Raw genomic sequence first — 16,208 nt, forward strand, 5'->3', positions numbered from 1 at the left:
GTGACTTGAATTATTTTGGGTTAGAAAATCTATGCTCGGTTTAACATGAATATTTTGAAATAGTATGCAGGACAAACAGAAGTTAATACCCTCTAATTCCCAAAGTAATATAGATCTCCGAGGAGAAAGTGAGGACTGCAGATGCTGGAGATCAGAGCTGAAAATGTGTTGCTGGAAAAGCGCAGCAGGTCAGGCAGCATCCAAGGATCAGGAGAATCGATGTTTCGGGCATCAGCCCTTCTTCAGCCCTTCTTCTCTCCTGACGTCGATTCTCCTGTTTCTTGGATGCTGCCTGACCTGCTGCGCTTTTCCTGCAACACATTTTCAGCTAATATAGATCTCCATCTTATATTCTGATCAGAAGGTCAATGATCCAGTATTTGTACATGGCTAGAGACAAAAACCTCAGTCTCTCTATAATAACAATTTTTAAAAATCATATTTCAACATAAAGTGGTTGTAGTTATTGTGAATATCTGAAAAAAATGTCAATTTCTTCAGCTTATATCTTTTCATCATAACTTCAATGGATGAGCATCTGAAATCCTGTTTCCACACAATGGGGATTGGAAGCCACTCAAGTGGCTAAGCGAGGCACATTATAAATTCTCAACAGTTTTACTGAAAATGGTGATTTAAAGAACTTATGAACATTAAAATAGCAATTGTCACATGTGGTTCTTGTCATACTCCAGTTCATGATTGTTGCAATCTCAAAGTAATCTGCTCTTCTGATGTTGTAGGCAATTCCTGAATTTTATCAATAATTTTAAAAATATCATATTTTATAGGTAGAAGCTTTCTCCTAAATACAAATGAGGCCAGATGTGAGAACATGATAATTGAAGTTAAGGACAGCAACATTGTGAGAGTTTTAAATGGAAAGAGTTGCTGATAGGTGCCATTCTCAAAGGAAATGCCTGGATATTGAATTAGAGGTGGAATTTGAAGGAATGGCTCGCCAGCTAATAGTCTCAAGGTTAACCCAACAAAATATCCTGCAGCTGATCCATATGTATTTGTGTTTGGAATGAAGAGGGCGCAGACAAATTGTGGAAACAATATGGCATACACTAATTCTGAACTCAGGAACCACAGACCATAAATCGAGTTTGTTAGAAGAGCCAATGTTGTAGCTGCAGCTCCAAATAGAACCACTGCGGTTCGCATAACCCATATCACCTCCTTCTCAGCAGCCTGTAGATTAAATAATTTGCTTGATTAGTAAACTATGACAACATTTTGCTCTTATCATTTAACTTCAGTATGCTGAGTATGATTCATGGCAATTCGTCTCCGTTTCTCAGCCACAGAATGCTTCCCTGCAGGGAAGGCAATGAGAAGGAGCCATCAATCTGTGGCCAGTGTAAGCATTGTAGTGACAGCTTCCTGTTATTTCAGTAAAGGAACATTGTACATGATAACAGCTGGGAATAAAAGAAAATGAGCTCAAATAGGGGCAACACAATTAGAATAATCAAATAACATGTTAGAATGAGATCTTTCTACTACACAATGTTATATTTACTCTTAGAACATGGGCAGCACCAGAAAGTCTATGCTTATTACTGCTCATTCCTAATTAACTTTGAAAACAGGGAGCCAATAGCCTAATAGTATTATCACTGGATTATTAATCCAGACACTCAGGCAATGTTCTGGAGGCCTGGGGGCCAAATCTCATCATGGCAGGTGGTGGAACATGAACTCAAGAAAAATCTGGATTTAAGACTCTAATGATGGTTATGAACAGAGAGCACAGCTGAGAAGCAACTGAGGAGGATTCTGGGAGGAGGTAGTTCAGTCATCAGCGACTGTCTAGGAACAAACAAAAGGGAAGCAAGCTCTGGCAGAGTGGCCATTTTGAGATGGGCTGCTTTGTGGTTGAAGTGTTGCTACAGGTTTAAGTGTGGGTCTTGGTGAGGTAAGGATAAGGTAAGATTCTGTCCTTTGTCTTACCATAAAAGAGTAGAGATGGGAGTTAGGGCAGTGGTGTGCTCTTTCTACCAAATGTGGGAGAAAAGGGAGCAGTCTGATGTTCCTGATGATTATGTCTACAGGAGGTGTGGCTGTCTGCAGCTCCCACAGGTTGCATTGTGGAGTTGGAGATGCAGTTAAACACTAGGGGCATACAGAGGGATAGAGAGAGTGATAGGCACTATTTACAGTGATGTGGTCACACTGCAGTCAGGTAGATAGGTAACCACAAGGAGAGGTAGGCAGGTAGTGTAGGAATCTCTTGTGGCTATTTTCCCCTCCAACAGGTATACTGTTTTGGAGACTGTTGGGGGGATAGCCTGTCAAGGGAGTTTAACAGCAGCAGGCATGCCTGTCAACCAGGACTGGCTCTGCTGTAGGGCAGGGTCAGGCAAGATCAAAGCGAATGTTAGTAGCAGAGGACTCGCTAGTCAGGACAAAGTCAAGCATTTCTGTAGCTGCAATTGACACTCCAGAATGGTGTGTTGGCTCCCTGGTGCCAGGGTCAAGGATATCTCTAAGTGGTTGCATGAAGTTCTTAAGGGGGAGGGTGAGCATTCAGATGTTGTTGTATGTATTGGTACCAATAATATAGGAAGGAGAAAAGGGATGAGGTCCTCAAGAGTGATTATAGGAAGTTAGGTAGAATTTTAAAAGGCAGGATCTCAAGGGTATTAATTTATAGATTACTTCTGGTACCATGTGTTAGCAAGAGTAGGAACAGGAGGATTTGGCAGATGAATAATTGGCTTGAGAGTTGGTGGGGGGAGCAGGGATTCAGCAACTTGGATTATTGGGATCTCTTTTGGGGCAGAGGTGATCTGTACAAGAAGGACGGGTTGCATCTGAACTGGAGCTGTACCATTATCCTGGTGGGGATATTTGCTAGAGACCTTGGGAGAATTTAAACTAGTGTGGCGGGGGGATGGGATCCAAAGGAATAGGGAGACATAAGAGAAAGTTGAGGACAGTGCAGAGATTAATGATAGCAAGTTAAATAGTAAAGGCAGTTTGGTAATCCGAGTACTAGACAGGGCAAGCAAGGGTATGACAGGAAACAAGGAAAGTCTGAATTAAACTGCATTTATTTCAATACAGTCGAAGAGGTCTGACAGGTAAGGCAAATTAACTTGGGGCATAGATGGGTGCATGGGACTGAGATTTTATAACTATTACAGAAACATGACTGAGGGAAGGACAAGACTGGCAGTTCAATGTTGCAGGGTACAGATGCGATAGGAAAGATAGAAGAGGAGGCAAGAGAGGACGGGGAATTGCATTTTTGATTAGGGAAAATATCACGACAGTACAAGAGAAGACATTCTTGAGGATTTGTTCACTGGGTCTATATGGGTAGAATTGAGAAATAAAATGGAGAAGATTACTTTGATAGCATTGTATTTTCGGCCTCCTAAAAGTCAGCAGGGGATTGAGGAGCAAATATGTAAGGAGATCATAGACAGCTCTAAAAATAATAGAGTTTTAATAATAGGAGATTTTAACTTTCCTGACATTGATTGGGACTGCCATATGTTAATGGCATAGATGGAGAGAGTTATTAAATGTGTTCAGAAAGAACTTCATACAGTGTGTAGATGGCCTTACTCAAGAAGGGGCAAAAACTTGACCTCCTGTGGGAATACTGTAGAGTATGTGACAGAAGTGGGGGGGGGGGGGGAGGGTACTTTGGGACCAATGACAATAATTCCATTAGTTTTAAAAAGCTATGATAAAGGATATATCTGGTCCACAAGTTAAAGTTGTAAATTGGAATAGTCCAATTTTGATGATCTTAGCAAAGAATTTTCAAAACTTGATTGGGGGTGGCGGTTTGCAGGCAAAGGGGCGTCTGGCAAATGGGAGGCTTTCAAAAGGGAGTTAATGAAGGTTCAGGGTCAGCATGTTCCTGTTAGAGTGAAAGGTAACTCTGGCAGGGGTTGGGGATCCTGGATGGCTAGAGTCATTGAGGCCCTGGTCTTGAAAATGAAGGTGGCATATAACATGTATAGGCAGGTGGGATCAAGCGAATTTTCTGAGGAGCAGAGAGGGTATCGGAGTCCACTTAAGAAAGAAATTAGGAGGGCTGAAAGAGGATATGCGATGGCATTGGAAGATAAGGTAAAGGAGAATCCAAAGAGATTCTACATGTACATTAGGGATAAAAGAATAATTCAGGTAAGAATAGGGCCTTTTAAAGATCAACAAGGTCATCTACATGCGGAGCCACAGAGATGGCTGAGATTCTAAATGAATATTTCTCATCAGTATTTACGGTCAGGAAAGATATGGATACTAGGGAACATGGGGAAATAGATAGTGATGTCTTGAAGAGTGTCCACATTACAGAAGAGGAGGTGCTTAAAACACATTAAGGTAGACAAATCCCAGGGATTGAATGAAGTGTGTCCCAGGACTTAGTGGGAGGCTCGGGAGGAAATTGTGGGACAACTAGCTGACATATTTGTATCATCAACAGCCATGGCTGAAGTGCCTGAAGATTGGAAAGTGGCTAATGTTGTACCATTACTTTAGAAAGGCTGCAATGAAATTCCTGGGAACTATGGGCCTGTGAGTCTTAAATTTATGGTTGGTAAGTTGTTAGAGGGGATTCTGAGAGTCAGGATCTACAGGCAATTGGAGAGGCAAGGACCCATTTGGGATAGTCAGTAAGGCTTTGTGCTGGGAAAATCATGTCTCACAAATTTGCTTGCGTTCTTTGAAGGGTAACCAAGAATGTAGGTGAAGGCAGTGTGGTAGGCGTTGTTTACATGGACTTTAGCAAGGCCATTGACAAGGAATCGCATGGTAGTTTATTGAGTAAGGTTAAATCTCACCTAGGGATCTAGGGACAGCTAGCCAACTGAATATAAAATTGGCTTGATGGTAGAAAACACAACAGGGTGTTGTTTTTCAGATTGGAGGCTGTGACCATTGATGTGCCATAGGGAACGGTGTTGGGTCCACTGTTCAAAGGTAAGAGTTGGAACGTATTGCTCCTACATTTCCCTCTAAATGATATATGTTGGAACTGTACTTTCCCTAGTTCCTTCATAAATGCCCCCATTTCTCTGTTGTAGATATACCTGGAAGGAGCTGTCCCCTATCTACTGTGGCCAGATCCTGTTATATTTTGATAAAATCTGCCTACCCCCAGTACAAAAATGTCTTTTGCAGGCCATCTTTTCCCTTGTCCAGAACAATTTTGAACTGTACTATATTGTAGTCACTATTGCTAATTAAAGTTAAATTAATTAAATATTTAAGTACTTGAATTCAGATGAGAGTTTGTAATGTTCTCCAAACCCTTTGTATTCAATGCTACACTGGGGCACAGTTAGTATCCAGTGATGCTCTGGATTCCAGTTCAGATATATCAAGCACTCAGCATCATATTTTCAGTCAGACTGAGTAATTAGTAATTAGTTTTCAGAAAAATAATGTTGTCAGGTTCTATGACAATTGCTCTGAGTTGTGGTTCATTTGTGCACTGAGTTGCGCACTTGATGCACTTGAATGTTGTGAATTCAAGTTGCACTCCAAAGAGATTAAATTCTAGGCTGCAAGTCCAGTACTACTCAGTGCAGCACCCCCTTGGTACTGTCAGAGGCCCTGCCTTTTCAGATTGGATGTTAAAATTTGCTATATTGGGTAATTTTGAATACTCCAATGACACTGTATTAAAGAAGAGTTGAGGAAAGGAGTTATCCCCTTATCTTGAGCAATATGTTCAATGTGTAGAAGTGATTCCTTGGTCATCATTATTTTGCTATTTATTGGAGTGTGTTGCACGTAAATCGGCTCCCACATTTCTCACATTAAAATAGTGACTACACTTCAAAAGATTTTCATCGGCAATAAAATGCTGGGACAGTTTGTGGCTGTGAAACGCATGATTTAAATGCAAATCTTTCCTTTTTCTCACTGCATATACCACACCAACCCCAAAAAGATTTTTTAAAAGCCTTCAGATATTGCTAGGATTCACTTCAGTGATGCACAGTATGTCAGGTTAACCAGGGTGGGGGCAAAGGATGTAGCTAATGGGTGTCATGGAATAATTACCCTTCTTTTCTATAGCTTATATTAAGTATAACGTTAGGATCATGAAAGCTTTTCTAATTAATTGCCAATTTGCTTTGTATGAAGATGAGTATTTTTAAGAAGTACATTTGCCGCCCCTTCCAGACAAATTCCTTTTCACATGTCGTAGTTAACAAAAGTCATTTCCAATAATTGCTGGCGCAATACACAATTACAATCTTCTCAGAACTATATACCTGAACAGAATGTAGGAGTCAGCAACCTAAATCCAAAGTTGTTCTGCTATTTCTGATACTGACATTGATATGTTTTACCTTTCTATTAGCATAATCTTTCCAGATAAGTGAAGCAGAAATCTTACATTTTGATTTTCATAACAATGGTTACTTAAGCAATAGTATGCCAAATAGCACTTGTATAACATGGGTCTGCTGTATCAGATTTTCTGTTCATACATTGTCAGCCCATTATGTTCCACCCAATGCCCCTTACGAGTGTTGTTGTAATAAGTAACCTCTATTGTCTATTCATTTTCTAAATAGTTCAAACTGATGCTCACCTTTTTCCTAATAATAGTCTTGTAGAGATTACGTGCAAACATTGAACTTGCTGATAAAAGTGATGAATCTGCTGATGACATAACTGCTGCTGCAATGGCACCAATTCCCAATATGGAAATGTAAATAGGGCACAGATATTGAAGGACAATTGGTAATATCATGCTAGCTTCCTGTCTTTCGTTTGGAGTTGGCAAACCATAGCTTGTCTGATTCCAATCTGGAAGAAATTAGATATTTGCATTTAAAACAGTTTTTATCAGTTACCTCATGTGATATCATGAAACCTGAAAATAATGAATTTTACTTCACTTGTACAAAAACGCCAATGCACTATGTTTTAAGGGTTGGAAGAGGTGTTTGTTCAGGATTATCACACATTATAGGGTAGTATTTAATAAAGGCCTGCCAAATGTAAGCTCCACTATTTAACTGGGCAGATTGGGCTTTCCCCAAGAATATGGACTTTGGATGTTTAAGTTCCCATCTGTTCAGCTGCTGGCCAATCTGAGAGCAGCAATCTTAGATTGATGGCTCCATTAGGAGAGACATTGTCTGCTGCCAGTATCACATGGAACCAGGCACAGGTGAATGATGATGGGAAGGGGTTCATACGTGGGGTCACCAGGGATAGGAATGGTTAGCATCAAGGTCAGACAGATGGCTTCACCAGGGCCCAACTCCTTTACAATCCCTGATTCATTGAATAGACACAAAGGATCCTTTCTGGAAGCCAGCAAGCAAACCTGACAGAGTTTACTTTATAGCATCCGACCCTGTGAGTGACTTGCAGCCTTTGGATGAATGCCAATGGCAGCAAGATCATACCCTTAAGTGGGTAACAATTATCAGCATGGAAGCTGCTTCCATAGGCCTTTCTACCTTGGGCATAATTGGGCAGTAAGAGAAATAGGTTAGGATCTCCACCTGCTATTGTCCAACATTATTAAATGTTCTCTTTCTGTTAAAATGATCAAAAATTGTTTCTAGCCTTATATTAAGGGTCTGGATCAGAGACAACTCTGGTCTCCAGCATCTGCAGTCCTCACTTTCTCCTAGAAGAGTGTAGGCAATTTAAGATTGAGGTGAGAGGTTCCTTCACTTAAAGTAGTGAATCTTTGGAATTCTCTACCCAATTGAGCCTCCACTGCTCCATGAATAAGAAAGAGATCAAGCATATCTTCCCACTCCATCAAGAATATGCAGGTCCTGGGCCTTGCCCTCCCACTCTTTCAAGGACAAGCAGGTCCTGGGCCTCCTCCACCGCCAAATCCATTACCACCTGATGCCTGGAGGAGGAACACCTCATATTCCGTCTTGGCAACCACACAGGATAAATGTGGATTTCAACAGCTTCCTCATTTCCCCTTCCCCCACATTACCCCAGTCCCAAGCCTCCAACTCGGCACCAGCCTCTGGACCCATCCATCACTGTCCCCTCTGACCTGTCACCTTCTCCCTCACCTTCATCCACCTATCACTTTCTCAGCTGCCTCCACCAACCTCACCTCCTCTCCCATTTATCTCTCAGCCCCGACGTATAAGCCTCATTCCTGATGAAGGGCTTATGCCCGAAACGTCAATTCTCCTGCTCCTCAGATGCTGCCTGACTGGCTGTGCTTTTCCAGCACAGCATTCTGGCCTATACTCTTCCCCTATCTAAACTTACCAACCAGAGAAATCATCCATTTGACATCCACCCCATCAAGCCCACATTTTGAAAGTTTCAAATGAGACCAAATCTCATTCTTCAAAACTCTGAGACCCAAATTTCTCAATCTCTCCTCATAAGACAAATGCTTCATCCAGTAATTAGTCAGGCAAACATTTGTGCACTTCTATGGTAACTATGTTCTTTTTCAGATACAGAAACCAAAAATGTACACAATACTCCAGATGTGATCTTACCAAGGCTCAATGCAATTGCAACAAACCAACATTACATCTATACTCAAATCCCCTGTGGTGAAGGCCAACACACCATTTATCTGACTTACTGATTGTTGCTTCTATATGCTAGCTTTTTACTGACCCATGAATAAGGACACCCACATCTTTTTGGATTTAAAAATAAATGTATCTTTTGAATGAGTGTTTACATGCTTCTTACAAAAGTTGTGAATGTCGTAAATTCACTAGAGATGGATTGGCAGCCGCCTCCTTCAGCTTTCAGCCCAATTCAATTACAGCTTGGGAGGTGGACCAAACATCTATAGTTCAGCAGCAAAGCTAATAAATTAGGTGTGGGGGGAGGTTGGGGGTGAGGGTGGGCGGGGGGGGGGGGGGGGGAGCAGGGGATAAGGAGATTATTTCATATTAAAAATCCCTAAGATTTCCTTGCCCATTGCACTTGGGTTAACCTGAGCCATTGTGACTTCGTCCTGGCACAACTGTTATATTTACTGCTTATCTTCGCTAAATCACAGATTTGACTATATATTTTGGTCACATCAATTCACTTCCATGAGACTTCAAGGAAAATTTAAATAGTGACAGTTTGAAGAGCTTTACGGTCACCTGCAAATTTGTAAACCTCACCCACAGCAAAGAATGGACTGGATAGCATTGCCTTCAACACAAAGGTTTCACTTCCTGCAATGATGAAGTTAGATCTTGTGATCAAAGGGGAATAACTGAAGACAATGGCAAAATTAAAGGAAGAGAACTATTCACAATCATCCCCTACCCCAGACAATTCTTGTTAGTGTATGAGCAAAGGCTTCAGGATTCCTTTTATACTACACAAAGGAAATTATGGTGACCACATGCCAGCCTCTATACACAGATGTGTAGTCTGGCCAAACAATTCAATTAAAGTGGCACTCTTTTATGAAATTGGACAAAATTTAACTTGAGTGTTACAAAGGCTCATCATTCACTATGAAGTCTATTGGCACCTGCACTAACTCCATATCTGTAGGCTCTGATACTGTTCCTAATTGTTAGCAGAGATTCTGCCAGTGGTACTCCCAGCACTCCTGAGATGATTTAATTCCTGCATTGCTCTAACTCAGGTGTATATTCTGCCCGTGAGAGCTGACAACTGCTCACAGACCAACTGGTGTATGAACCGGCATCCATTTTATGAGGACCATGATAAGGCTAGAGTCAAGAAGTAGCATGAAAGGATCATGGGTTTCTAAGAGTTCAGAAGCAATAAATGGGATCCAGATTTTACTAAGAACCAATTGAATTTCCTAAATAGAAAATGATTCCATATCTTAGATGTTCAAATGACTATCACCAGAAAGAGCAAAGCCTTTACATCAGAAGAAGGTTTGTAGGGACTTTGCAATTATTTTACAATGCGGTTGTCCAGTCTCAGGTCTATACAGAAAGGATAGTTAAAGATTTGCTTGACCAAAATTCACCTTTACATGTAATAAGTGCACTTTATTTTGAATGCAAATATGGGCATTACACAAAAGTTATGGAGTTTTAGACAGAAAGCTCTGTAAACCTGGCATCCCTGCATGCTTTGGAATTTAAACTCCTTAGTATTCAGCTTTAATTTTTGACATGTTCTAAACCTGAAATTCAGCCTGATTGATAATATTGGTCTCTAATCTGGTGGGGAAAACTCTGGAGCAGGACATTGGACCAGGAAGGCTTGAATGCCAATTCTGGGGAGAGAGACATAGGACCAAGATCTGAAGTCTAACCAATGCTTTCAACGCTGGGTGGAATATGATCCTCAATTTAACCTGACTGTGAGAGAAATCCAGAAGTAGATGAATAGAGATACATTCTACTTGATTAAAACAATGATCTATCATTATATCTCCCTAACATATCATGCTTGCAACAATGCTAAACTGAAATTCTCCTCAGCAAGAGATCTTACATGCAATGCTGTCTGGACAGACAAATACAGCATTTCAGTTGGCTATGCTACTGGCACTTGGCCCACCTTCAAAATTTCCATTGATCAAAGATGAACTAATCGAATGGTTCCTACTAGCTTCTGAAAATAATGAGTTACTTGTAACCTGATTTCAAGCAATTGAAGATGAGAAAGCTGTCCTCTTTCAAATCCATTCTTATGATCTCAAAGGACTGAACTCTACCCTTATAAAATTAACTGCCTATATAACTACTATAGATAGCTCAGACTAACTTAGAGGATCCATAATACCCAAATGAACAGGTGATGGTAACAGTTATTTCCTTAGCACCCCTTTTTCAGATTTTTGAATTTTTCTGATACTGACCTGGAGACAAGATCACCCTTGCTATTTCCCTCCAGTTGGCTCTGGTTACTTCCTTCAGGTTTCTCCCATGCAGCCCCAACAATCACTTACAGAGCTATTTCCTCTTTGAGGATCACATGATGTACATCAGAACAAAAGCACTTGAACCTTCCAGCATGTTAGACAATCCATACTTTAGAACACCTTCCAACTTACAAACAAGAGAAACAATTCATGAAAGGATAGAATAGACTGGAACTGCCTTCCATGAATTGATGGGAATGAAATTATATGTGTTGGATCCTGAAAATTCTTATGCTGTTGTTAAAATGGTCTTCAGAAACTCAGAATTGTTTGGTAATAATTTGTTATAGTTCAACACACTGACTGAAGTTAAATGAAAGTAAATTGTTTGTTTATCCTTCAAGAAGCTGCCATATCTGGAGGTACTACAGACTTAAATTCTCTCCTCCGAGTCCAGTAGGCCAGTAGTGGAGGAAGAAGAGCAAAAGGATGGCGATTTACTTATAGGTGATGTTCTTCAATGGACTTGTGCCTTTGACTCATCGGCCATTATGGAAAAGGTTGACCTTTATTTAAAGTGATAGTCTCAGCTATGCATTGAAGTGGTAGATGGCACGGGGCAGGGTAACACTAGACACACGGACACATAAGATGTCAGCTGGACCACAATATGCAGAGAGACACAGATACTGCCTGGGGCCATCAAAATGCCAGCACAAGGCACTCACAACCTAGTTGATTAGTTTAAGGTGGATGGGAGAGAGAATACACATAAGTAGCGTATACTGGGTGGCACGGCGGCTCAGTGGTTAGCACTGCTGCCTCACAGCACCAGGTTTGATTCCAGCCTTGGATGACTTTCTGTGTGGAGTTTGCACATTCTCCCAGTGTCTGCGTGGGTTTCCTCCGGGTGCTCTGGTTTCCTCCCACAGTCCAAAGATGCACAGGCCAGGTGAATTGACCATTTTAAATTGCCCATAGTTTTAGATGCATTAGTCAGAGGGAAATGTGTTTGGGTGGGTTACTCTTTGGAGGGTCAGTGTGGACTTGTTGGGCCAAAGGGCCTGTTTCCACACTGTAGGGAATCTAATCTACTGCCCACTGAGGTGTCTGGGTACAGCCAACACTTTTGATAGAATTGCTAACTGTTTGATATGGACTCAATACAAAGTGCTAATAGCCAGGAGTGCAATAATCATCCTTCTCAGGAAGAGTGATTAGTACCCATTACTGCAGTAATGGACTTTCATCCAGACAATGAAACTGACAATGTCTGCACTGAAACTGACAATGACCGTGCTGAAATGAACAAAGGCAGCGCTGGAACTGACAATGACTGCATTGAAACTATCAACGATTCTGCAAAGTTTACAACAACCAAACTACGTTACAGAGACAATAACCTCATCACTGACTGATTATATCACAAAATGTATGAAAGTATCTTGACATCTGCTCTGGGTTGAGAGAAGACTCACAGCTGACCACTCTGCTGATGGTGTCTTTCTTTCCCCAGAGCTCTGGTATTTCCTTGTACAATCAACTCTCTCATTGAACCCTGACTCTTACTCCGAGGCTGGTGATTTTCCCCACAACAACACCATCATAATTCATATCTTGTGCAGATACTTATATATCTTATGCCAGTACTTATATAACTATATAATATCATGGATTATATTTCATACCTGTAGAAACTGCAACGGCACCAATAATGATGGAAGGTAAAGATAAAATGAAGCAGAGAACACCAGCAACATAAGAAGTTTTTTGTGCTTGAGAAACTGATGAAGCAGCAAGAACCCTCTGAAAATATACTTGCCAAGGAATACCTCCCAGACTCTGAAAGAAATTGAAGACAAGCTCACATTTTAGAACAAATTAAAGACAAAGAGGAATTCAATTATTTAGCAATTATTATGTCTCAAACATAAGACAATTACCAATGAGCAAATTTAAATTCCAGATGAACCTGACAAATGTAACAACGCCATCTCTTCTCTGTCAATGTTTTGTATAAATGCTTTACATCCATGATTGTTACATACTAATATATAAATTAGGAGCAGGAGTAGGTCATTTGGCTCTTTGATCCCGCTCTGTCATTCAGTAAAATCATGAATGATCTGATTATGGCCTGAACACATTGTTTGCCATTGTAACACACTTTAGCTCAAAAGTTTGAACATTTTCAATTATGGAATGTGGAGAAGACCTTCAATACAAATATTTGATTTGTACAGACAGTTATGGAGCAGGCCAGACCCTCTCAAAATATTTCAAGAAAGTAGCCCGGACCTTAACTTTGCTGGTTGTTTTAAGCAGGTGATTAGTAGATATTCCAGGACTGATAAAGCTGATCAAACAACTTAGTTTTAAACAAAACAAAATTTATTTACAAGATTACTGAATTAAACACAAACTAAAAAGAACAGAACATAGATTATCTGAAAACCCAACAGAGTAGCCCAACTTAATGATACGGTTCCAAATACTTGTGACAAGAAGCCACTGGCAAAAAAAGATAAAATCAACACAGGGTCTTACAGGAGAGAGAGAGATGGCAGAGAGAAATTCAGTATGGAATTTCTTCCATGTAGCTGTTTCTTGGACCAGCTTAAACTTTGGAATTTGGTAAGCAGTTACAAGAAAATGTTCTGATTTCAGTATGTGGATGTACCTACAAGAGACAGTGCAAAACTTGACCTGCTTCTGTGAAATAAGGCAGGGCAGGTGACTGAGGTGTCAGTGGGGGAGCACTTTGGGGCCAGTGACCATAATTCTATCAGTTTTAAAATAGTGATGGTGAGGATCTAAAATTTGAATTTAGGCTGTTGTCAAAGCAACAAGATGTAGATTTTTATTAACCACAAAATGGCTTTTCAATTTAAAATAACACAACAAAATGGCTGCAAGTAATGATTTGACTCTGTGAAGTTGAACTGATGCTTTGCTAATTTGGTTGTATTTAGAGATAAGAGAAAACAATGGAGTTTTCATAATATGAATCATAAGATGATTCATATGATTTGGTGCTTGAACTAACCTTGAACTGATACCATGACATGACGATTTATGTAATTAAGACCCCTTTCCCAGGGAATATCATTGGATTAGCCTGCTGTCAATCATGTCACGTTATTATATTTGATTGGTTTTTTTTGTAATTAAGGCTGTACTGTCTCTTAAAAAACATATAAGTAATGTGTAATTTTCAAATGTAATTGCGCCATTTCTCCACAAAATACAAAAGCTTTCAACCTCTGTGTTGCTGGACAAATCTGCGCCAGGCTGCCTTAATTTATTAAACTGGCAACCTTGCTTTTAACCGACCATACTCCTGGTGATTCTTTTGACCGATCTCCAAACAAGAGACCCCTTTGGAGGGGTCTAGATCTTCAATAGAAAAAGATAGACCATATCTAAAAGTTGGAGCTCTAAATTGGAGGAAGGCTAATTTAAATGGTATTAGGCAAGAATTTTCAAAAGCTGATTGGGCACAGATGTTCGCAGGTAAAGGGACACCTGGAAAATGGAAAGCCTTCAGAAATGAGATAATGAGAATCCAGAGACAGTATATTCCTGTTAGGGTAAAAGGAAAGACTGGGAGGGATAGAGAGCGCTGGAAGACTAAAGATTTTGAGGGGTTGGTTAAGAAAAAGAAGGAAGCATATGTCAGGTATAGACAGGATAGATTGAGTATAAAAGCAGTAGGAATATACTTAACAGGGAAATCAGGAGGGCAAAAAAGGGACATGAGATAGTTTTGGCAAATAGAGTTAAGGAGAATCTAAAGGGCTTTTACAAATACATTAAGGACAAAAGGATAACTAGGGAGAGAATAGGGCCTCTCAAAGATCAGTAAGGCAGCCTTTGTGTGGAGCTGCAGGAGATAGGGGAGATACTAAATGAGTATTTTGCATCGGTGTTTACTGTGGAAAAGGACATGTAAGAAATAGAATGTGTGGAAATAGATGTTGACATCTTGAAAAATGTCCATATTATAGAGGAGGAAGTGCTGGATGTCTTGAAATGCATAAAAGTGGATAAATCCCCAGGACCTGATCAGGTGTACCCTAGAACTCTGTGGGAAGCTAGAGAAGCTGGGCCTTTTGCTGAAATACTTGTATCACTGATAGTCACAGGTGAGGTGCCAGAAGACTGGAAGTTGGCTAATGTCATGCCACTGTTTAGGAGAGGTGGTAAGGACAAGCCAGGGAACTACAGATCGGTGAGCCTGACGTCGGTGGTGCATAAGTTATTGGAGGGAATCCTGAGGAACAGAATGTACGTGTATTTGGAAAGGTAGGGACTGATTAGGGATTGTCAGCATGGCTTTGTGCATGGGAAATTATGTCTCACAAACTTGAATGAGTTTTTTGAAGAAGTAACAAAGAGGATTGATGAGGGTAGAGCAGTAGATGTGATCTCTGTGGACTTCAGTAAAGCATTTGACAAGAACTAGAGGGCATAGGTTTAGGGTGAGAGGGGAAAGATATAAAAAAACCTAAGGGGCAATGTTTTCATGCAGGGGGTGGTACGTATCTAGAATGAGCTGCCAGAGGAAGTGGTAGAGCCTAGTACAATTGAAACATTTAAAAGGCATCTGGCTGGCTAATTAAACAGAAAGGGTTTGGAGGGATATGGGCCGGGTGCTGGCAGGTGGGACTAGATTGGGTTGGGATATCTGGTCGGCATGTTCAAGTTGGACCGAAAGGTCTGTTTCCGTGTTGCACATCTCTATGACTCTATGACTATGACAAAACTGATTGACAGCTATCAATGAACAGCCAGAGTGCTAAAACTTAATTAAACCAGAGAAAAGCTGAACTAGGAAAACTGGCCACTCCCCTTTCATTGTACAAATTTTTTTTAAAACTTGCAAGTGTTTTCTCTGAGGCAGTATCTGTTTGCTATAATCAAACTGGCCCTAAAACCCTTTAAACTTAGACTTTTCAGAATCACAGTTATGATCTCTCTGAAGGAAAAGCCATGAAGAGCATAATCTTATTAACGGAGCAGCATCGTCATACCTTGCCCCCTTAAAAAAAAAATTGATATCCAAAGATGGCTTTATTTTAAAACCCCTTAATCTTAAATTGTTAGTACTCTCGAACACACATATACGTTGACAATAATCATGCAAATATGAAGTACTATATTCTGTTTCAGTCTGTTTTACTCCTGCCACCGAATGCCTCTGTTTCTCATTCAAGTCTTGACAATATGTCGGCAATCATGTTTTCTCATTCTGCCCCTTGCACAATTTTAAAATTGAATGGCTACAACAACAAGCTCCATTTAAAAAGTCTGGAATTTTTGTCCTCAAATTTTTCCACAAACTTCAAAGGATTATGATCAGCGTATCTATATATATATCATTTCAAGTATATTATTGGTGACATAACCATTGAAATGT

General features: G+C 40.3%; 1 protein-coding gene across 2 annotated transcripts in view; it reads right to left on the bottom strand.

The window, feature by feature from the left end:
* Window positions 1-345: 345 nt before the first annotated feature.
* The window catches only part of LOC140481012 (high affinity choline transporter 1-like), a 56,363-nt gene continuing 40,500 nt past the window's right edge, over window positions 346-16,208 (bottom strand). For both annotated transcript variants that reach the window (XM_072576621.1, XM_072576622.1), the window contains exons 7-9: window positions 12,478-12,631; window positions 6,578-6,795; window positions 346-1,197 (exon numbers count right to left, since the gene is read on the bottom strand). In XM_072576621.1, coding sequence (XP_072432722.1) covers window positions 697-1,197; window positions 6,578-6,795; window positions 12,478-12,631 — 873 coding nt within the window. In that variant the 3' untranslated portion in view covers window positions 346-696. The remainder of the gene's footprint in view (window positions 1,198-6,577; window positions 6,796-12,477; window positions 12,632-16,208) is intronic.

This window comes from Chiloscyllium punctatum, chromosome 9 (assembly GCF_047496795.1).
Source record: "Chiloscyllium punctatum isolate Juve2018m chromosome 9, sChiPun1.3, whole genome shotgun sequence".
Lineage (NCBI taxonomy): Eukaryota > Metazoa > Chordata > Chondrichthyes > Orectolobiformes > Hemiscylliidae > Chiloscyllium > Chiloscyllium punctatum.